Raw genomic sequence first — 24,851 nt, forward strand, 5'->3', positions numbered from 1 at the left:
TGTCGCAGAAGCATTTGTCTTGAAGAACTGGCAAAGGTTAAAAGAAAACCCAGTAACAGAACAAATGAGTAAGAACAGAGTCTTTTCCTTGAAGTAATGACTCATAAAAGGATATAGGCATTCCCTCACCTTCAAAGGTTTTATCAATTCTGCCTAGAACTGATCATCACCAGTGATGAGGGTTTTTTAACATGCAAATAAGATAGCTGGCTGCATTTACAAATGTGTCAAGTTTCCAGCCAGAAGGCAGACAAGATGAGCCTCAGATCCCGAGCTGGAACATCAAGGAGCAGTGCAGTTTGGCAGGCTCCTGGAGGAAGCCTTATCTCAAGTAGCTGTGCTCTGGTTTTGAGGGTAACAGTGAGATATACAAAAGCAAGTCAGCCTTATATAAAATCTGTTACAACACAAAGCACCTGGTTAAAAATACGTCGCTGCTTTGAAATTATGGGTACTTGTCAAATGGTCTTTGTCTAGAGTCTCAACCTTTTTTATTTTTCATGAGTTCCCAACATACAATCAAGTTTTTCCTTGGCTGTAGTGAAAGCTAAAGAGGACACCGATCATTTAAACATCCTTGAGGGACACCTTCTCATATGGTAAACAATCCAGAACGCCCCTATATTGGGAATGTTCAGAACAATGTGTCTGCTGTGGTGTCACTTCTGACATCTGATATAAACTTCTTCCCAGCCTATATCTAAATTTCAATGTTGATACATCCTGAGGGTACTGTTTAATAGCACAGTATTCATTCTGAATGCACTTTACTACATTACAGAACATTTTACTTAAATGCTCTGTATCACTGTCATCACCGTTCACTAGAATTCAGCATCGCTGCAAGAATCATAAGAATCATCATAATACTACTGAAGGTGAATAACTCTAGGGAAGGAAAATAGATAAATGGATCAAACAAATTAATCAAAGTACACAGATATTTCATGTTTGGAATCGAAAGCACTAAAATAAAGAGAATGTAATAAAACCAGAGACTTATTGGCTATATTGTGAAGAGCACCACAGCCTTTCCAAATTCTCTCTCTTTCTTCAGGGATATACACAAAAGACAACAGGATAACTATTTCTTTGAGGTTCATTTCTCATCTAAAGTCAAAATATTGATGAGCTTGTACCAGCAAGCTGCTTACTCCAGCACATAGTTATGATGCCATAGATAGACCATTGCAATTCAAGGTTCCTGCCTGAGCAGCAGGAACAAATGCAAAGCAAACAATAACATCTGTGCTTCCACAGTAGCACAGTGGCTTTAGCAATACACAGAAAAAAGAATGTGCAGAAGAGAGGAAGTAGATGAGAGAAAGTTCAGAAGATCTGTGATGTTCACAAATACTCTCTACAGACACAGTGTTTTTAAGATGAGACTAAGTGGTCCTCCAAGCCATGTACAGACACAGAAGAATGCAGGGAACAATGAAGGGAAAATTTATAAACACAGTTCTCCATAACAGAGGATCAGGGAAAACTTGTGGCCATATTTATACTGTTTCATGCTGAGTGGATGACAATGCTAAGAATAAAAGGAGTACTTACATCCTGAGCTGCCATTCGTTGGAACCAAGGTGAAGTTGGAGGCCCAGGGGTTACGCACGATATCCTGCCAATGAATGGTGTCTGCGAAGCAAAGGAATTTGTTCTGGCCAACATACACCCCTCCATTCAGTATTTCTGCATAAAAGAACAAGAGAAGATACTTGTAAGACTTTAGACAGACAGCTGATTGAATCTATTGCTGCTCTGTGTGCTGGAGAGAGGACGTGAAATTTAAATGCAAAAAATTCTAACTGTAATCTCACTTCATACTCTGAAAACTGGAGGGCAAGTCGCTTAGAGTATTTGTAAAGAGGAACCCTTTATTTACATGCAAAAGAAACCTGATGAAGACAAGTCATACAGCTGCTAAACTGGGCTTACCTGTTGTTCCAGTGTGATCATGTATGGAATAGTTCTGTTATTTGTGGGTAAAATAACCTTTAACACTTAAATTGCTTAAAAAAAAATGAGCAATCAACCACACTATACTGTATTTAATAAATACACAGAAATGCTTACAACTTATAATAATGTCCTCCACTGAGCCCACAGTACAAGAGAAGGGTCCAGTCATCACAATGTCTGGAAAAGCATATTTAATGATAAGCCTGTGCTGCTTGATCCAAAATACCCAAATACACAGTAGCAATGATCCACACCTCAATACTATGACCCAAAACTGCCATTGACGTGCCTTGCTGGAAGCTTTATGTTGAAGGGAGATGGTTTCTGAGCAGATAGAAGCTTTGAGGGTTTTTTTGCATTCTGAGTTTTTGTGTGTTTTGTTGTTTGTTTGGTTTTTTTTAATTTTTGTGTTTATATGAATTTGTTTTAAAAAATGCTTTGTTACCCTGTCTCTAAAGACTTGATTTGTCAAATCTCAACATGAAAATGATCTTACAGTTGTTGGTTGTAGCATCAGGGTTTCCTCTGAAGCAATATCTTGGCTTTTTACCCTCTAAACTCTTGTTCAAATTCACAATTTCTCTACTTAACCTGGCTCTCCTATTTACAAAGCAGAGGACAATCCATGTGACTTTCATTAAAACTAACAGGAGCTATGCAGTTAAAACCTTTGGCACCGCTTAGAGCCACAGATTCAAGCCTCAGCAAAGAAATGTTGAAGGTTAGTTACTAATGACACCTTAGAATGACATTAAGTGGTGCTGTACAGCCAGGAGTGTCACTGCTCACAGAGACATTAAGAATAATTCTTGACTAGGGTAGCAATGATTAAGGTCATCTGATAGCCCTCATCTCCCAGGAAAACCTTTAAAAGCTGTAGTGGGAATGCTAATGTTAACAAACAACAAGGAAGGAATACTGCATTTATTTATTTATTTATTTTAAATTTCCAAGTTTACAGGCCACAGCATGTAGAGGAGGCAGCCTGAACAAAGAATGTATTAAATAAAGGGTCATCTGTAAATACATCTTTCCACCATATTAATCAGTATTAGTATTTCTTAGAAACCTCTGGTTTAAAAGCTTGGCTTTTCATTGAAAAGGATCTTAAAATGAAAACAACAATAATAATCTTATACAGAAAGGAATCTGGATTAGAGATATAGCAATGATCTGTCTGTATGATATTCTTATGATCCCTGAAAAAAAACATACAGCATCTGTTAGCAATTCTGCTCTGGGGAAAAGGTGGGACTTGAAAACATGACTAGTGATGATTTTTCTGTGTTATTCTAGCTATACTGGATTAGCTAATCTATTATGGCCTAGATTTTGATGAAAAATAACATGTAACAAGCCATGAAGATCTGTAAAATCTGCATTTGTAGCTTCTTAAATACTTCCACATGATTCCACATAGTTCCTCCATCAATTGGTACACCTAAGCTGGAATCATTTCTGGGTTTCAGAGCCTTCACTCATGACAGTAATTATCAAAGTTTTCTTTCTGCTAGTAACTTTCATGCATTCTTGTATAGCAGGCAGGACCTCAATCTGAAAGTAATTCTAATAGTTTCAATTTGTGGAGAAAGACTTTTCAGCATAAAAGTAACCCGAAAGTGTCCCCCCTGTACTTTAAGGGAAGCTGACAGCTTTCACTGTGATTTACTAAAAGTAAACACAGAAAATGCTCTGCCTTGCCACATCACTGAATAATAAGCATTGTTCCTGGTGCTCTTTCCCAAAAATGTGATGCAGTATCTGCATTTGCCTTGCACTGTACCATTTTTCACAGGGGACAGGATTAAAGTTTACAGGTCTATTCATGTGCTGAGGCACTAATAAACCAGAATAATAATACCAAAGGTGGGCTCTTGCGGATATTAAGTAATCCTGAGTTCAAAGTTTAGTACGATTTTTAAAGTACTTGTGCTTGACTCTTCCTGCTCTCTGGGATCCAGACTCATTTCCATTCTACCCTCCCGTTCCAGCCTGCTATCTTAATTTTCTTTATGCTGACTCCTCGGTATGTGTAAATCAGCACAGATGCATTGGCTTCAGTGACTTAAACTCAGATGCATTTTGCACTTCTCTGCCCTCTTTTAGCAAGAACAATGCCTGGGAAGACCTAATAAACCCTGTTACATGTTAAGCAAATGAAGCACAAATGTAATCAATATACAATAGAGTTACTGTATAATGAACTCATCATCATAAAGTCATCATCTCATTTTAATTTACAGCCCTGAAAGTGAGAGATAAAGTTAAAGAATTGACAGGAGGAGAAAGGAAGGATCTCTGCCTGCATAGGAGAGCTAGCAAAGGAAGCCAGGCAGAAAGAGGTTTCTTCTCCTGTGTGCAACACATGAGGTACCTCTTTAGTGAACTTTTTCCACGGCTGGAGCAGAAGAGAGAACAAAAAGTCCTGAAGTGAATTTTGTGAAGAAAGAAGCCTCTTCCTGCCTAAGAAGCACTAAAAAGGACTGCTCACAGTGAAATACATTTTAAATACCTTTTGGGGAGAGTATTTTTGTCCTCTAAAACAATTTTTTGTGACATTGGAAAATCACTAGTTCCAAAACAACCCTGCTGCCTGGGACAGCAGGCAGAACACTGGGCTCTACAACTGCTGCCCGAAACACCGTCAGCCCTGCACTGGCAGCAAGTGTCACCTTCATTGCTCAGGGACACAGAGTTACAAAAGGGCATTTTCAAGCACAAGACCCACCAGTTTTCAGTGGGTAAAAAGTTCCTAAAGGTGTCAGACAACTTTGCACGCCTTCCTATAAGGTAAGGATGGCCGTACTTTAGAGTACCATTATCTCCCATTTCGGCTCCAGGGCTGAACCTGTGCCCTGAGCAAAGAAGCAGCACCAAGTTCTTCTCCATTTGATTCTGAAGGGAATGCAAAATCTTATGATTGTCCTTATTAGAGCTGCTATACTGGCTTAAAAGCAGTATAATTCTGTAAACAAAGATATACGAAAATAAATCAGCAAATGCACTTCCCACTGGCTCCTGTCATTTTGCTTATTGCTGTCAAATGATTGTGGGGAACTTACATCTACATATTTTCAAAATTCTCTTAAAGGGTTATTGATTCAGAAAGCTATATCAGAAGCATATTATTTGTTACAGCTGCTATTTTCTTACTTTCATTAGCCTTATGAACCATTCCCACAGAACTTGGGTAACCTACCATACAATAAAACAGGAGAAATGGAAACGTACAGTCTCTTGCTACCCAAAACCACAAGTATCTCCCACTGTCCACAAAGTGCCAGGGAACACAAATAGGTATGTCACACAATTTATACTTAGTCTGTCAAGTTCGAAAAGGGGCTCGGGATCAGTTTGATTGCAGTCAGTGAAAACACTTTACCAGCTACCAAAGCTTAAGATCACTGTAAATAAGGCAAAGGGACACTGGCTCTGCAAGGGTGGTGTCTGCTTAGATCCAAGATGGAAACCACTTTCCTTCTTCCATCTGTTAAAAGGTCATTTTCTTCAGCTGACTTTTTCTTGTGTACAGTGTAATCCCTCATGGTCTGTTATCTAATTTCTAATGTGGATTAAATTGAAAAAACATGTTCACATTCTGCAATGTACCCTGAAGTAAAAGTTATTCGTTTGTGTTTATATGCAATGGGGGCTGTAAACATCTATTTAGCTGTAGAATCTGTTTCTAAAATCGGTATAAAACTGGTTATAAAAGGGCTATTGCTATTTAAGGTTGCAAATTAAAAGCTCTTCTCTGGTGCTATGAAGCCAGCTGGCATGATAAACTGGAAGAAGGCACAGTGAGAGGGAAGAGAACTAGCTCTGAAGTGGGCAGAGAGGGGGGAGGGAGTTAATTAGGAAAAACTATTGGGCATGTCCACTGTAACCACTCCAAAACCAAACCAGAAGATATCTTACACCTTCCAAGCTGATTGACTGCTAAGGAAACAGCTGTCCTTTATACTACACCACATACAGGTATATCCTGTACACACATGCTGATAATACCTTAATTTCCAAGGTCAGCCTCATTAGAGCTGAAGCACCTTTGCAGGATGACAGTGCTGCATCTTCACTATCAGCACCTAGGTGATGGGCATCTGTTGTCTGACACTGTAGCACTCCCAAAACACTCTCATATTTCACCCAAGATGCTGAATGCACTATCCAAAAACAGCTTTGGTCTGGAAATTTCATGCCAAACCAAGTCTTTTGATCTCTCAGAATAGCTGACTGCTGATGACCCACTGGGAAAGCACTTCAGGTCCATCATTAATAAGCTCTGTCTTAAAGGGTAATGAGAACTGGGTGCTTTAGGAGACAATAGCTCATCCATCATCAATCAAGATCTCAAGTTTTTATACAGATGATTTAAGAAGAGTTGGACTGTGTAAAATTGAAATGTCACATTTGTATTGGGAGATGGGGGGAGCTGGGTAATGAAAATGAGAGTTTTAACCTTCTCCATTTCAGCTCAATGACCACACTCAAAAGCTCATGGATGTGGAATCCGTGTCCCAGCTAGAAGCCCCAGACAGCCTTCGATCTCAATTACACAATTTCAAGTAAAGATTATTTGGGTCATTAGCTAGAAGTCAGTTTAAAGGCTCGATGGTAACAGCAAGATATTCTTTATTTCTATCAAAAGCAATCAGTGTTATGTGCAGCCTGTGGGTCTGTGCTTCTAACTGCTCAATAACTAATGGCACTGGATTGTAGAACCTGAGCATAAATCTTCCAATCCTAGCTCCCTATTTTGCTGCTTAAACAAAAACAGTGTCATTTGATTACCTTTCACTGAGTTCAATGGGGTACTCTTTTCCCCTCAAATATGTGTGAAGATGGGCTCACAGGATCCTTGCAAGTCATTTAGCTCCTTCATTAAAGGACAACAGACTCCAGGCCACACTTTTTTTAGTCATCTCTCTAAAGGGAATATCTGTTTCATGAACAGGTTCAGTCACATTAAACCAACTCAAAGAAGGCATGTACCTGTTCAGATTATTTCTCTGTCTGTGCACGCCTTGAATTCCTCCTTCTCACAACCTTATTAAAATAAGACACCAAGTCATTTAGCTGGTTACGTTATAAAAGCAAACAACAGTGCAAATTATCCCAGCCCCTTGTGGTGAACACTCCAAAGCAATGGGCCCCATTTCACCCTGCACCCTGAGCAGTTACTGAGGCAACTGGGCACAAAATGCAGCTACAAAGTCCCAAAGGGTTCAGTGCATGGAGAAAGTGATCCAAAATACTGTGGAAGAGCGTAGAAGCAGCTGAGCCAAGCAAGTAACACAAAACTCCTTCACCCATCCAAAAGGAAAGAAAACAGTTGGGTATAAGCTCAATTTAAGATGTGCTTCTTTTCACCAAAAATAGTCCTATTCTGAAGCATAATTGTTTTATTTTCTTAACTCAACACACTTGGCTTGTGCTAAAGGAAACGGTCTCTCTCCCTAATCCCGCTAGATTCACTTGTTTTAGTGGTTTCTCCATTTAACCCAACTTGTAACGACCACAGAAGATTCTGCCTACTTGGATCTTGATTCCTCAAAGTGTGTTGGCCCATGTTTGCATTTAAATCATCCCCTTCACTCTGGAGGAGGCTTCCTGCTCTGCAACAATTATTCTGCTTTGATGAGGGAAGATAAAAAGGTGCACTGATTCCAACCAACTGTACTTTTGTTAACCACACACCTGCCTTCAGTATTACATATCTTGATGTTAAATAACAACAGGGTTGACACAATGCTGTATGACCAGCCTCAGCTCCACCATTTCCTTTGCAGACGGTTAACTGCAGGAGCAGTGGTACCTGTTCACAGTTACCCATCTTATTTGTTTCTTTCTTTTCCCATCACAGGCTTTTCAAAGCTGTTTGACCCTGTTGACTTTGCAGGTGAGGAGCTTTCCTGTAATATATTAGCTCTGTTACAGGGATATTAATTTTCAGGAGGAGATGCTAATTGCCTCACTTTGTCCAGTCAAATTCTGACCCCAGTGTTAGAAGCCAAGTGCCTGAGTTACTGTTTACTTAATAGAATTTATGGAGTGACAGGTAGATTAACAGATTTAAACCCTAACATTGTAGCAATCCAAGGGGCTTCCTGTGGGTTTCTCCAAATCAGGAAGAGATGCAGAAGAGGTTGTGGCTGTGCTTGTGGGCGGTAAGGTGGACATCGATCAGCAGTGCACCCATGCAATGCTGAAGGGTGATTACACAGTGGGTGCAGAGCCAGCAGGTGAGGAGGTGACTGCCGGGTACTCATGAAGATGCATCTGAAGCACTGGGTCCATTTTGGGCACCCTAGCACCACACAGGTGGTGCTAGAGAGTCCAAAGAAGGACCACTATGATAGAAGCTGGTAGACTTGTCACATGAGAGGTGAGAGGACCTGGGCTTGTCTACCCTGAAGAAGCGCTGACTGAGGAGGGGGGACCCCTAATCACAGCCTGCCTCTACCTAAAGGAACACTATAGGGGAACACAGACTTCTTGGAAGTGCACAGCCTAAGAACAAGAAGCAACAGGCACAAGCTGCAACATTGATCACAAAAATATTCTTCACAACAAGAGTGTGGTTAAGCACAGAAGCAGACTGACCAGAAAACTGGTGCTGTCTCCACTGCTAGAGATTTTAATAAACAATGAACAACCCGATCCTTGTGTGAAGTTAGTCCTGCTCTGAGAGAAGATTGGACCGGATGACCTCCAGGTATCCCTTCCAACCCAAATTATTTTGTCCTCCTATGATTATTAATCATCTACTACCACAGTACTTATAACACTCCATAAACAATTCATTCTCTAAATTTTTATGGAAGCATACCTAATTTTAAAATTTTATCTACTGACAAATGCTACTATAAAACACATATCTGGAAGATAACATATTTAAAAGCACATCACATGCATGTATAAAGAAATGCTACAGTATTTGAAATACAGAACCTATTTCACTCTCTCTGTCCCCCATTTCATGCAAAGGGACGTCTGGACTTAGAACCATTACAGTTTTCAGCATGAGAAAAACTGCTGCCCTTCAATCTTTTGATTTTTTGGTAGCAAAAAGAAAATTGTATTCATTTAAGTCATTGCAATGAATCATTGATGAGTTTCAAATTACTGTCTAAAGAGAGCGTGACACATTGCTGGCTCACCCCAGAAGACACACACTCTTGAGCTCAATAAGAGCAGCAATAAGCCAACAGCCAGAAACGAGCATTCATTTCATTCACAGGAGCCACGACTTAATATTCAAACATCACAGGCCTCCCTGATGGGAACACCTGCATCCCAGTTACCAGTGATGGTGTGTTCATGAAGGGATGAGGTGTTTCTGGAGGGTGCTGGTGTGTGCCTCTTCAGAGAGTCCTCCTACCGCACACCTTGGGAGTGTCTTACCTTTCAGCTGTTCCAAAAAAGTCATACCTCTGAGTATGGACTTCAGCAAGAGTGCACAGCATCTGATTATACAAAAGTCACTAAAACTTCTGCATCCAAAACAAATCTCTTCTCTGCCCCGTTCACAGAAGGTGCAGAAGGGGAGATGACATGTCACACACTTGGGTGCACCAATGGAGCAAAGTCTCCTAGTGTCCCAGCAGGCCCCAGAAAGCCTGGAGATTCTGATGGATACTCCAGTACTGGAATTTATTTCTGCTGTCTGTTTATCTTTAATAATGAGCATCTTTAATAATGAGCATCCTGTAGGACACAATCTGGTGTAATGACCCAAAGCAGCTGTATCAGCACTTGCCTTTCACAACACAGCCCTTGTTTTCTGCATGAGGCATCTTCCAAATTTGTTCAGTAAAGACTGAATAGACCTCAGTGTAACTTTGCCCTCTTGAAATGTTACCTATGCCCTCTAGCAGGTTACATAGCTGATACACAAACAAGCAATGATTCCTGACTCATCATGATAGCTCAATGTTCATTTTTCCTCATAATTTGTCTAGAACTTTTGCTGCGATTGAAGCATTTCTCCAGATGAATGGTTTCTGCTTCTGAGGGGCAGTACGTTTATTTGCCAGCCCTATAGCAAAGTGAGTGGCTTCCAGAAGAGTTTCCTAGTACCTCCAGGGCACTTCCACTGGCTGCAGATTCACCCACAAACTCTACAGAGAACCACCAGTCAAGGTGTCCTGGTGGTCAAATCACAGATGGATTCTTCAACCATCCTCCTTCACCTCTGACCAGCTGTTTTGCTGCCTCTGAGTCCTGGTGTAAGGATCAGGGACCTACACCTTACTGTCCCACTGTTACAACAAAGACTCATCCTACTTTCTTCCTTCCCTGATACCAAGGGCAGGCAGCCAACAATCAAGGGAGTCTGAAGAAATATGGGGAGGCAGTGAAGAGAGAGTCCTACTCCAAGAAAGAAAAAGTGGAAGCTGGTGCTCAGAGCCACCTAATAGGTATATGGTCCACTGAGCCAAACTGAACCCTTAAGGATTCCAGCTCTCCACTGAAGACTATCTTACATTTCCTATAATCTATGTGGGCCAAATTTGAGAAACAGCACTGAGAGAACTTATTTTTATTTTTCCCCTAAAGTTTTTACAAAGTTCTCTCTTCACAGGATATTCATCTCATTTCTCTACACAGGATGAGGCTATATACTTTGACTGATTTGCTTTTGTGTTGCCAAGACAGACACAAGCATTTTAAACCCCTCTCCTTGTCAGAACATTTACTATATAATATTTTGATCAAACTTGTAATGTTTCATGTCTGCTGGTGGCAGCTCTCAATTTATCTTTTCCATCTGCTGAGATAAGTAACTGTGAGACTACAATGTCCCTGTTCTCCTGGCATCAGCTTTTCATATGAGTAAATGTTGCATGGCAGTTTGCTTGCCATCACTGCTGCACACTTTCCAAGTGTGCTTTTCACATGGAAGTCAAGCAGCAACAGGAACAGAAACCTTAGTAGTCTGGGGGCATCTGAATGCAGCAGGGCTTCCCTGCAGCATCCCCAGGAGCTTCAGCTCTGGTATTATCTGGTGGCGTATTTTTCAATTCTTTTCCTACAGTCACTGACAAACCAAGCAGCCTGCTTTCTATCCCAAGCACATCTGGCACTCAGGTCTTAAACTTGGCAAACAGACTGATGGCCTTCTGTCTTGGAGTGCAAGTGCCTCAAGTACATCCTGATTGGCATCAGCATGCAGAAATTCCTTCCCTCTTTGAAAAAAATAGTTAATATCTGGCTGTAGTGGTAATTTCCTCCATTTTCTGAAAGGCTGTAAAAAATTACTGGCTCCATAGAGCCCTTCTCTTTCAAAACTGTCATAATGTGGCTTGGAATAATCCTGGAAGGGTGCCCAGATCCACGTCCAGCTGCATCCTGAGTTTCAGTACAAGTATTTGCATACAGGCTAGTAATTGGCATGCAGCTGGTTTATGCCAGCTCCAGCAATTGCATAACCCAACTAATCTTTTCTCTGGGCTCAAAAGAGGAACCTGTGCCCGCTGAGCTTAACATTTCTATATGGGACCTGTTCAAGTGTGCTCTCACATTTCTATGCCATGTTGTTAACCTCCCCTGAGACACAGTGTCAACTCTTCGAAGGGGAATTTTAATTGAAATTTGTCTTGAGGTGGGAAGTGCCTCTGCTTTTCCCTGGCTCTCCTCTGCTGAAACTGTGCAAATGACATGCTGAAAATCCTCCTCTCACACAGAAATTTCTGAAGTGACTGTGGATCTTATGAGCCATAAGGACCTTGGACTGCATTTACCCTCCTAGTGCTGTAGCTGGGAACAGCCAGATAGTCAAAAGAAGGCCTGTAAAGTGAGGAACATCAATGTTAAATCACAGCAATCTGTAAGGCCTTCTTTGTAAATTCATGAGTTTGATAAGACCTGAGCCTCAACTCTCCCAACTCATATTTTTTTCCATTTTAACCACTATAATTGCTAAGAGGTCACTGTCAGTTCTTCTGACAAAAGCTTCTTGCTTTTGCACGCACATTTAAATCGGGTTTCAAATCTGATGGAATGTCAGGGAACCTGTCCATGCTGTTGAGCTGCAGGCCCTGTGGAAACACAGCTAGCATGTTCCTCCTAACCATTCTCCATCCCCAAAACTCACATGCCTTCTCTGATCACCATGTTTGACCACACCTTTTTGACCTTAATTATGCCTGTTTTCTTTGCATCTGTCACAAGTTAATAGTGAAACAGTAGCAACAACTAAAATGTGGCTGCTCTGTAACAAAAATCCAGAATTCAGTCCAATTTTCCCTAACCATTTACCTCAAAGCAGATGCTCAGGTGAGGCAAATAAGCACATGTGAATTCATGACAAAATAACCACTTTGGATAGTGGGAGCTAAAGCAATGGGTGAAAAGATCCTAAGCAGAAGTGGTACTTACGGTTTAGTCCACTCACTGTTTTAAGACCACCATCACTCTCCTCATGTGTTCCCCAGTTGTTCTGCACACTCTAAATACGAGCCCTTCTCATCTCCTACCAATCCTAATTTTAACATCATCTCATCCTACATTGTGGCTTTTTGAAAGCCACAATGAAAACACCCTCTTCTTTCTTTCAATCAATGTTTTGATGGTAACCAACATGGTCGCAAACGTTCTCTCAAGAACACCTCTTTCTTTTGGCAGCTGATGAAGTTCATTGGACCCAAACTGCTCCCAGTTATGATCCAGTATATCAGGAGTGATGCTGTGGCCTGGCGTGACATGTAAGTTAAACTGCAGTGAGACCTCTGTCTCCATTAATAGGACACACATGGCTCTCACTCGTCACATTTCCTAACCCGTTTCTGCTCTGCACCCATGCAACCTTGGCAGGAGCGAGGGTTGCCTTCCTTGTCATATTTGATACCAGAATACACTTTCTTCCTGGAAAAAAGATCAGTTTGCTTCCAGCTTTTCAGTTAAACCAGTCCAAACAGTTCCTGTCTGCAGGCAGTAAAAGCGCAGTTTGTCCTTGTCCACGCTCTCGCTAAACTACAGCTGGCACTGATTGATGGGATTTATTTCAGTGAGATCGTTTTTAATAATGTAGACAACAGAGGGAAGAGCAAGTGCCCCGACCCACCAGTTCTGCTGTACTAACTGCTATTCTTACAAGTCTTGGTAATTTTTTTGCCAAAGAACTTCCCAAAAAACCCTATACAAGAGAGAGAAATCACTCAAACAGTTCATGGGCTGCAAACAGTTACTGAGGGTGAACCAAAGCCGATGTTCTCCTGGCTTAAGGGCTTGACTCAGTACGGTTCAAGCCTGAATCTCTGCCCCTGCATTGCCCACGGTTACCTTTGTGGCTTTTCTAACCACTGCCTTTTAGGATCACAATGTCTAAGTAAATAAATAAATAAATAAATTATCATAAGAGATACCCTGAATGATAATTTTTTTTCTCAGTCCACTGAATGCTATGCTCCAGAACTGGAAAAATGTTGGTAAAAGGATGGGTATATTCATCCTATCCAATATAGGGGGTGGTATTCTTCTTAGTTATTATAACTCTTTATTTGGCTTTAATAGTTTGTCTTTCTCTTGAGTTTCAGGTGTCCTTGCTCAAATTGCATAGGCAGGCATTGTAAGGCTGCAGAAGTTATATACCTGGCTATGCCTGGTCTTCAAAGGCTACAAAACATCTGTTCGTTGTCAAGAGCAATTAATTAGCAAAATCGAAAAGATGGTTCCTTTTTACAAAGGCCTGGATGAAGCAGGGAGGGGGAGAAGACTCCAGGAAAGTCAAGCCTTGTAAAGGCCTGTAAGCTTTGTGCCTCTGGGCAAATTCCCAAGGCTGAAGTCTCAAGGAATTTAATGGTTCTTAATTCCACAGGATTGCTAATTACAGCCAAAGGAAGGTAATGAGATGTGATGTCAATGTTTAAATGAAAATAAAGAAAATAAAAAGCCTGTGGAATTTATTAGGCAGTCTCCCAGACACAGCTCCCCACCCACGGAGTGCCTGGTTGGGTGCTCAGATGAACTAACCAATTTCATAGACACAGTGACATGAAAGGAAAACAAAATGGCTCCCAAACATTCCTCCCCACACCTTCTTCGAGGCTCTCTCCCAGCAAAGCTGGTCTCCTCTTTCAGCCCATCTCTAGAGGTCTGACAAACTTAGGGGGTTACAACAAGCTGCTCCCTGGGGCTTCCCTACATTTCTAAGAAGATTTCCTCTTTCCCATCCCATATCTCCCTGTATGTCAGCTCTCTGCTCTCTTCTGGCCGTCTCCTGGCTTCAGGGCTCACTCAGGGCCTCCCTGCCTGTCCCACCTTGCCCATCACTGCCTGTTGCCTAGGCTGCAGAAGGTAGCCAAAGCCTAGCAGTGTCACAGCTTGTTAAACTCCATCACTGATGGAGTATCAAAAGCTGTCATGTTCCCACTGCAAACTCAAATGAAGGTTCCCACTCCTACAGGGCAAGGGGCCCCACAGGAATTTGGGGGATCCTGGTGCTGCAGAGCACATCAGAGAAGAGGACAGAGCGAAGGCAGGTAACTCCACGAGCACTCTGCAGGGAAGAGATGGGAAAGGGCAACTGAGCTGAGTGCTGCAGCATGAGCAAAATCTGATCCAGGGTTTTAAGCCCATTATTCACTGTCCTTCACTTTTTAACATACATTAGAATCTTGCCCTTTCCTTTCTGCCCAAGTTTTACACTATTTTAGAATTAAATTCTTACAAAAAGGTTCTAGGAATGATCCATATGTCAAACGGAAACATCCATAAATCACTAGGAAGGGACAATCCCCTGAGCACCCAGCATCTCTGTAGACAGAAGCAGAGATTTCTTGTGGAGAAATCCCACCAGGACCCAAGACTGGTGGTAAAATATCACTGGGCATCCCCACCAACAGGTCACATGGCATACTCCCACCCTGCTGCAGTTTGCAGGACCATCTCCACCCCCCTTTCCTCTTAACCCAGTAGGGGAGGAAGGAGGTAAATAAGGCTCCAGAAAGCACAGGATAAAATTCAACCTTGGTCTTCATTAGCACGAATCACAGCCTGCAACAAACCAAACAAATTCCTCTCCTCTCCTTTAGTAATTTCCAAGTGGGAAATTACTAAAACTTGTAACATGTTACGAAGCTGTGATGGCGTACCAGAGCAAGAGGTATCTCATGCAGGGCCAGAAATGTGTCTGAGTTGATCTCTGGAAATGACAGTGCTGGTACGTTCACATTTTGGAAAGAGCGAGTACTCTCAGATGAATTGGACCAACATATGTTTAAAACCATGATGGTAATTATGGACTTAATTACAGGTTTGGGGCTAAGGCACTTCTTTTTTTTGCATGCAAAATTTTCCTGCTATTTAACTGCGTCAGTTGCCTGTCTCAGCACCCTTCTAACTTAATACCCTTCAATGGTCCAACAAAACTCCCACTAGGGCACTGCACAGGGTGCATGTGTGTTGCTAGTTTTGGTCTGCAGTTTTTAGATGTTTGGTTATTTTTCACTCAAAAGCTTCCAGATGCTTTCCAGGGGAGCTTAGGATTGCTAAGGAATTTTTGCATATAACAAGCAAAATTCCACCTCCCCCTTTCCTAAGGAAATACCATGGTTTGACAAGAAGAAGCATATTCTTTAGGATGGGGTTCAGTGCTCAAGCCTAGCATGCAGCACTGCACAGTGCTCCAGAGCAGGAACCAGAGCAGCATCCCAGCTGAGGACATGTAAGAGCAGAAAAACATCATCTCCCACTGCATCCATCTCTCTTATGAATTTGCCTTGTGTGAAACTATCTGTTAGGGGGTAGGCTGGACCACTGGGAAAGGAAGAATTGGGCAATAGCAGGACTTTGGATCATCACACTCAACTCAGGCTCCTCTCCCTCCTCAAGCCTGGTGAAGCACTGCACCAGTGTGAGTGTCAGCTCAGGCTGAGCTGGCTCCAGCCTTGCCCCTTCCCACAACACCAACAAAAGAGAAAATGTCCTTGACTGCCTGCCAGCACTTGTCACAAGAGGGACAAAGTGCCCAAGGCTCCAGCAGCCACTCTGTGGTCCATGGATTCACACTTTTACCATTCTAGGATGCAAAATATAGCTCCGAATTGGCTCTAAGACCCAATGGACCCTGCCATAGGTGTTGACACCTCTCTTGCACCTGCTCTTCTTCACCTGCTGCTGAGTTATGGAAGAGTTGATATAAATCCAAACAAATTTGAACCTTAATTTTCTGTTCAGTTGCCTAAATCTGACACAGAGGTCATAGCTGGTTCAACAGAGGAATGCACACACTAAAATACCAGCTGCTTCACCCAAGTACAGCATGTACTCCACTGGAGACAAGCACTGCAGCCAAATGAACTCTCCTGAATGCTGCCCACTCTCTCTGGACCACACAGTGATCAGTAACTTTGTCTTACTGAGGATTACCCTCTACTTTACTTCTCTTGCAGACTAGACAGAAAACAGAAGTCTTGGCAGTTCTTATTTGCATCTAACTCTCAGTGTGCCCTGTGGAGACTTGGACTCACCTCCTTCAAAAGGGCAGTGCCAGCGGGCCTCAGTAGCACCCATACTGTAAATTAAAATTAAACCTACCATACAGCATATTAGGGACTTGGAGGCAGCTAAAGAAATCTCAGCTAAGAAGAAAATACAAAGGTACTCACTACACTCAATTACCATAAGACAGAAGGAGAATATGGCCACACATCAAATACACAGGAGAACAACCTTGGATGATAAACAACTACCTATAATTAAAAATTAAAGATTTTTTTTCTTTGGTGATTTTGATTTCTTTTCCGGAATAATTAACCTTTCCTAGCATATGAAATGTTTCTTGCCAGGCAAGAATAAACAGAAGACTAAACATGTCTCAAGGCTGAAAAAAAAACCCCAGATCTTTTGTGCAGTCATGGGGGTCCTGTGCATTTTCCCCTTAAATTCATAACTCAGTTTTATATTTACTTTGTTAATTAAAACTGAGATTTATTAAATTTGTAACTTAAAAATCCAATAAAGAACAGTCACCATAGGCAAAAGCGTTTCCCTTGCTACAGCTGTTATAGTAGGCTATCAATCAGTTATGAACACAGATACACAAACTGACTGTGCCTATCAGAAAATTATGATCCCACATCCCACTGATGAAGGGGAATTTTGCTTATCAGCGGCATGTGCCATTATTCCACAAAATACAGAACTATTTTCCATACAGGCAACTTCAAGATGCAGTTCTTTTCCTCTGAGGTATACTAGACTGTATTATTATTATTCCACTAATACCTAGCTCAGAAATTAATTCAATGCAAGTATCCTGGATGCAGCGAAGCCAAAGTAGATACATAAGGGATACCAAAAACATGCTGTTCTTTCCTTCAGAACTTTTTCCTATAATTTTGATCTGTTCATTAAATAACCAATACTCTTCGCCTGAGCAAGTAAGACACTGAACTAAAAAGCAGCCTCAAATAGTGCAGACCTGCCCTGGGGGCTTTCATGAGCTTCCCACTGCTACGGGTTACACCGAGCCTTGCTTAGGATGAATGTATCTCCAGGTTCTTTGGTAGAGCCTGTTGGGATAGACAGGAGGCATGGCACAAACTGGACAAGATGATATCATGTTTGTCTTCTACGTTCCTCTCTCATCCTTGAAAAACACATAGGAAAGAGAGAAAAGTCTTAACTTTTAACCTTGCTCTGTATTTGCAGAAAGATATACTGACTTCAGGACAAACATTTGTTTGTTGCTTCATTGTGCTTATGACTGGATGAATTGCTAGAAAACCCTGCATATGTGTCAGCACCTTTCTAAATAAAATACATACCATTTTCTTACATAGTACTGTACTAAAAACTATAAAAACCAAAGCCTGGCCTAATTATACAAATTATTACAGTAAATATTTAGGCCTGAGTATGGCATTTGAGTGGTACTAAGTAATTGTAATGTATAAGAGGTGAAACTTGTAATGAAACTTACCCATGTTCTCTTGCATGAAAAATTAACTTTTAGACTTTGAATTTCTTCACTCTCCATGCAAGTGAGATTTCTCGAAGGCTACAAACATGTTTTGCTGTAGCTCTCAAGTGTTTTCATTTATTTGCTGTGATTGTTTGCACATGTGAATTCCTGCATAAAAAGAGCTTAACTATTACTTAAAACCAGAAAAATCCAAGTGGATGACCTGAAATGTCTCTCACTGCCTATTTGGGCCTATGAGAGTTTCCACCAAGGACCATGATCAGGAGGAGCAGTCACCATATCCTTCAAATCACAACTAGATTTAACTCCACTGCAATGGTTTTATTGATACCTTCTCTAGAAATATCTATTGTGTTAATTTGACTGAAATGCTCTTTATAATATTTTCATTGGAAAGAAATATAAAATGTTGGGTCACTCAAAAATATTTCTATCACCACTGAAGTCTTTATTTGCTGAAATGTATCAGTGCTCATGTATATTATTAATATATTAGTTACTAGTACAAAATGGAGTGACCTATTTAAAGGGCAATCAAATGCACAAAAAGCCAAATAAAAATACAAGAAACTCATGCAGATTTTAAAGTAATCAAAGCCTTCAGTAAAATAAATTAATACCCAAATAACTGTCATTCCTAAACTGTTTCTTCGCCAAGATAACTTTGTGACTCAGCTTTCAGCCTGGTAATTAGAAACTGGCAAAGTACTTGATTGATACAATAACAGTACTTAAATTAATGAAGCAGATAACGCCTATAATCAAGAAGGAAAACCTAGAAAGGGTCTAGGTAGCATGTTATTACACCACAAAAGAGCTGATTTGTTTTGATTTCAGTTGTGTCTCTGTTTACTAAATGTGGCTCATTTTATAGGGATTTCATCTCTTTACGCACACAATAGTTAAAAAGCCAACTTGGTTGATGATCAGTCCACGGAGTTTGCAAGTTTTTGGGACATGAAACTTACAGAAGATTTTAGTTCTCTCTCCATAAAAGCTGTTGCTGACTATTTTGTGGCAATCAGTTGGCAAATGTGTCAAAATGAGGTCACTGGAAACTGTCCCCTTTTCTCAGTGACTTCAAATTCTCTTAATGCACGTTTCTGACCACTTTGGACACCCACAGTTCTGGAAGAGCAGCAATATTTTCATTCCTGATAGGTTTTAAGCCACACCTGCTGACACACTAGCACGGTGCCCCTTCTGAGCAGTGGGAATGTTCAGGGGCACTGGTGGAGCTGCAGGCTCTCACTCAGGAATTTTTCCAGGGCTTATTGCAATTGGCCTTTTGCCAGCTTCCCACAGAGAAAGCTGGACTAACTAGAAGATACTTCATCATACCCTGACACTCCATATTTCTCCATCACTGACAGGGCCATCATCCTTCAAAAGTCCATTCCAACTCAGCTGTCTGAGAAGAATGAAAAATCATTGCTCTAAAAATTCTAAGCAAGTAATAGAAAGATAAATGGACTTGATCTAATTTAAAAGTTGTTGGGGATGTAAAATGACATGAGAAGACACAAGTGCTGGTTTATTTAGGACAGCAGCCTAAGGTATGGGCTTAAATGCCCATTTTTGGTAAAAGCAGGCAAGTGGCCTTTTCCAAAGTTTTACTTCTATATGGGATTCATATTGTAGTAATAACCTTGGTACAGATATGATGCCCTTGGCTCTAGAATGTGTCACAAGTCCCTTTTCTTGTGTTGCCAAGATCTTGAGGGCTATGCCTGCTCTCTGGAGCAGCAAAGAGAAGGCATTTGTCAAAGTGCCAGAGGTTGTAATTGAAAACTAATGGAGAAATCACAACAAAATGAAGAAACACCCAGTGTTTTGGAGCCTCCACCAAAACCTCTGCAGGTTAAGATGTCACTATTGCTGGAATGAAAGTAATGCACTCATATATGCCTATGTTGCTTCCTTCATAAATTTTTGGATCAATTCCTGGCTGTATTCATAACCTAGTGCTCTGCTATATTCAGAGAGTAAATACCACTGCTCAAAAAAACCCATCCAAAATCCCCAAAAAAACCCCAAAACTTCATAAGCCCTACTAAAAGTATACTGTTCAAAGGATGCAAACTCATGCCTTTTATCAAATATGTAAATCAAATATGACAACTAAGCCTTTCAAATCAGTTGTTACACTTTTCTTCAGTTTATTTATATCTGCAAGCGTAAACAACACCCATCTACCAAAACGAAAGAGGGAGAGAAAAGGGCAGTTGTGCAGGCACCTCGGAGTTCCGAAACACTCTACATTTATACTACGTGGAGAGGGAAAATCCAAAGGATTTAAACTCTGACACCTCCCCTTCCTGTAATCTGCCATAAATATATGGACATGCAACAGAATCGGCTGTTTGATCTCATTTGCTTCTTTTCTTGCCATCACTCTGCTGCCAGATGCCAGCTAAGAGGTACTCAGCCAGCGTTGCTGTGTTGCTCAAGCCCTTCTGCCACTCCCTACATTTCCCGCAGTGGGAGCAGAGACACAAATGACTGAGGCACCCACCTCCCTTGGCTCATGCAGAAGCACTGTGTGCAGTCTCTGTGTTTTGTGGAAGGTGCCTTTTCCTCAACTGATGCAGAGTGTTGGCTCTAAAAGGCTGAGATAAAATCTGATGTCCCTGAAACATAACCTGGATGCAGGAGTCAATAATCTGGTCAATACTAAAAGACCCAGTTTCTCCTTCCCTGCTGGTAACACAGGGGTTACCAGCTCACCACACAAACACTGCTACCTCTCCTCACAGGTCTCTTGGATGCAGTTCCAGAATGAAGCTCACATTGATTCCTAGTTTCTACAGACAGCTGGATCAGATGCCATACCTATTTATTAAGGACTAAAGGGTTTTAGGTAATAAAGTGAAGCAAAACAAAACTCAAAACCCGTAAGATATTCCATTTTTATCTTGCATACACTCATTCTGCAAAGTGAGTGTGTTCTCCTTTTGGCACAGGAAGATCTTCAATCCATTCCATTATCACCCCAAAATAGCATGTTTAAAGCAGGAAAACTACAACTATTGCACCCTACACTGTCAGGCTTTTTGCTCAACAGTGGTTTTGACACACTTCTGAGGTTTCTAAGTCACAAACCAAAACTAGCAGCAAGGTACCCATGATATTTCTGGTGCAAAGGCCATAAAGAATGAACTTTTGCTGATAAGAAGCAGTGCAAGGCAATTACTAACACAAGTTCTTTCAGCATTCTTTTCATTCCACAGTACTGTGCCTAGCCAAGAACCCACCTCCTCATCAAAACAAGACCCTTGGCAAATTCTGTCAAGAGGTGAGGTACGACATTTTCCTAACGCCATCGCTGACTGAAGTAAATAAAGCCAATTTTTTTTCTTGTAAGATTCAAATTTCTTGATTAATCACAGGCATAAGTAGTTCTGGATTGCACACTGACTTTAGCCTTTTTACAGGACCATGTATAAGAGGTGGCAACACAAGAAACGAGTAACTTATTGCAGCTCCGGAAGAGGTGAAGCAGCTGATGCATTCAAGGAACCAGATGTTCTTGTAAGTACTTGTAAAACTGAGTTGAAGCCATCTGCTCTCAATGCCTTTCCACTTGGAAGATGGAAAATTCTCAATTTCCTCTGTTGATATCACTGATTCTAATTGAGGCTTCTATTCCTCCAGGGGTCATGGGATGTGAAGTTTCTCCCAGAAATTATGCCCAGATTTAAAAGTGACTTTTTCCAATGTAAAATGAAGTTTAAATAAAAAAGAACAAAGACCCCCATCACTTACTCATGCCCCATATACCCCAAGATGGTACCCTCCGAGATTGGAAAGGGGTCACTAAGAATCAGTAACAGATTGACTTTTTCTCCAAACCTCAAAATCTGCTTTTACACATCAGTTAAAGTTGACACTTCGTGGTCTTGACACCATGAGGCTGGGAAGCAATGAACTTTGGCTTGCAAAGCCCAGAAAGTTATTTTAAGCACTTTCTGCTCTGTGTCTAGGGCACCCTTAAACACTTGTAGCTGCCAGGCCTGTCCTAGTGGAGGTTGTTATCTCATACCAGATTCCTCTTTCGAAGGGATTCCTCCTGTGGTGTAATGCCCCCAGGGCAGCCCTACCGTTCATCTTCCCATAGAGCTGCCAAAGGTTATCATCAGAGAAAAGAGTTGTGGAGACAACTGTTGTGGCTCACAAGGGTTTGGCTCCTACCTGGCCCACTGGAGGCCATCAATATGCAGCTTTAATCAGAGTATCTTTGAAACCAAAAGAACCTGAGTGCCCTTGTTTTATCAGTTCTGAGGCCCCAGCACAGCTGAGGGTTGCACTTCAGTCTGAGGAGCCATGCTGATTTACAGCATTTGCATATGCAGCCTTACATCTTTAGCTTTGCTCTTTAGGCACATTATTTTTGCCTTCCAAGGTACTCATCCTTCTCTGTGAGAGCTCACAAGTCACCACTCCACGTAAAAAGATGCTCCAACAGAATAAATACCTACTGCCCTTTAGAGATACTTGTAATAAAGCAGCTTTCGTGCTCCATGGTCCCAGCATTCCTTCTGGAAGTAGATTCTGCTGCAGGACTGCCTAACACCACCCCTGAGCACATCAGAGGCAGTGTTGAACACATGGACTATTTTCAGTGCACTATGCTTGAAACAGAGCTTTTGATTTCTGGAGTTCGTTTTTTAGACTCAAATGGGATACATAAAGTAAGTGTCAACCTACTGGTTCATGAAAGCAGTTTTCTAAAGAACAAACATTAACTCCTCAGCATAACTGAGCATGAAAAGTTCCTTCTTCAGAACAGGCTACATATGCAGGGTTGCACAAAGAGGCCATCTAGAAGTCAGAGTTCACAGCACATTGCCACCTCCAAAACAATCCAAACAGTCTCTTCCTCAACAGCTTTCTGTGGGCCAAATTCAAGTAAATTGGGACAAATAATTTTTGATACTTCTCAAGTCTGCAGCATTATTACTGGGAAAATATTCCTACCAAAATTTTTTATGCCCAGTTTATTCTGTTACTTCTAGTAGCAGCTCATTCCCTGTGCCTAGGCTTCATCTTTTGGAATTAAAGCAAAGCAAGGAGCTAAGCTTTCATTGCTGTGGCATTCACAGCCCTCCTCCACAGTATTTCATGAAAAATTGAAGATCTTCCAAATCTGAGTTCTTTTTTACTTGCAAAAGTCCTACCAACATGAAGCATTTACTAATATTCCCTGCTGCCACCCCATTTCTGTAATGGCAGGTTTCTTCCTTTGTAGTTTCTTATAACAAGCTGGAACAAAACCCACAGCACGTCAGGACTAGAAGTGTGCCCATGTGTTGAGAACACACTGCTGTTCCCACATGAGTGCATATTGTTTCAGAAGAGCTTTGATGACATGGTGTCAGAAATAAACCAGCAGAGAGATTGCTTCTGTCAAGTAATCACAAATACCTAATTTGAGTGCTGCAGGATGTTTCAGCTGTAACAAGCTCCCGGACCAACGAGAGTGAAAGCTGTACCGATGTAGTCTTTGTCCCTGCAGAGTTCAGGAAGAAATCTAGAAGGTGAAATCCAAGGTGAACTCAGGTCGCTGGTAGAAGGGGTCTGTGCAGAGTGCCAAAGTTTTGGCCACCTGAGAATCAAAACAACCAATGAGCATCCCTTGAGAATACCATGTATCGTGTGTAACGTGCCCAACTGCAGCTTCCTCTAGGAAAGCGGGTTGGAGAGGCTGTGGTACAAGCCAAAGACCTGGCAATATGAAAATGCTTTTTTATGGATCCCTGTGGAATTTAGCAGAATCCTGCAAAGCATTAGGAGACACAGGCTTGGATCTGATGGTCTGTCCAAGGCCACTCCAGACTGTAGTGCTTCACCATGTTCTGCAGACCCCAATGGGAGGGGAGGTTTTACTATACTATGCAGTTTGCATGCTCCCTTCTCATGGCAGAGGGAGCACATTTGGGATGAACTCCTCATTAACTTCTTCAATGTTGTATCACAGACGACTCAAATCCAACAAATCACTCTGATGACAAGCCACTTTGAGACGATTAATTCCTGAAATCAATTACAGCACCGAGAAGGAAAAAAGGATGTAGGAAACTCGAAACTCCCTTAGAAGAGAATGTCTCTCCTAAACCAAAAAAATGGTGGAGGCAAATAAGACAGCATTTCCAAGAACTCCCAGGCTGGCCACCCCAGCAAAAAATATGGGTATTTGTTAGTTTTACTACAACCAACAGAGTGTAATTACCCAGGGCTCACCTAATTTAAAAACGATAGGAGATGCGGGCTTGGCCAAAGCCCCAACAAAACTTCAGCAGTGCAGCATGATGACAACAGCCCCAAAGGAATGGGAGATTTTATCATTACTATGTATTTACAAGCTCTTCTGATGAATCCTGCTGCATCCAGAGAGTGCCAAAATAGCTATGTTAATTCTGTTTGCCCAATGCTGTTTTCTGCACTAGCTAGTTTGGCCAATGAAATATCTCCACTGCACAGGCCTGAATTGCTGCAGGAGGGAGATAAATTTATAAGTGATATTTTGATTTGGGATTAAATCATTAGTATTATCTGTCCTAGTTTCCAGAACCAGTAAGTGAAGATATGTTGTTGTAGATGAGAAAATAATCCAACTGTAGAGCTGCTACAGAGAGAAAACATGGGAAATGGTTTCATAACCATGTTACATGAAGACTGCAAGACCTTTTTTAAGGGGATTTGAAATTCTGAAGTCTGACTTAGTTGTCTTTTAACTGAAAGTCAAAAATTTGAATTCCTCTGGCAAAAAAGATCTCTTTCTCAGATTACTTGAAGCATTTCATTTCAGCAAATGTAAATATTTCCTTTTGATTTGCCCTTAGAAAAATTTAATATATATTACAAAGGAAAATATTCAAAGCAAAATGTATTTTTCAAATAAAAAGCTGAAAGAGTGCATCAGCAGAACTGTCCTGGGAGAGCTAGGAAATCCCCAAAGTAA

The 24,851-nt window shown here is 41.3% G+C and overlaps 1 protein-coding gene across 2 annotated transcripts in view; it reads right to left on the reverse strand.

The window, feature by feature from the left end:
* ERBB4 (erb-b2 receptor tyrosine kinase 4) overlaps positions 1 to 24,851 on the reverse strand; it is a 599,687-nt gene that overhangs the window by 192,680 nt on the left and 382,156 nt on the right. For both annotated transcript variants that reach the window (XM_027636902.1, XM_027636901.1), the window contains exon 4: positions 1,558 to 1,692. In XM_027636902.1, coding sequence (XP_027492703.1) covers positions 1,558 to 1,692 — 135 coding nt within the window. The remainder of the gene's footprint in view (positions 1 to 1,557; positions 1,693 to 24,851) is intronic.

Source organism: Corapipo altera, unplaced genomic scaffold (assembly GCF_003945725.1).
Source record: "Corapipo altera isolate COAL_440 unplaced genomic scaffold, ASM394572v1 45, whole genome shotgun sequence".
NCBI lineage: Eukaryota > Metazoa > Chordata > Aves > Passeriformes > Pipridae > Corapipo > Corapipo altera.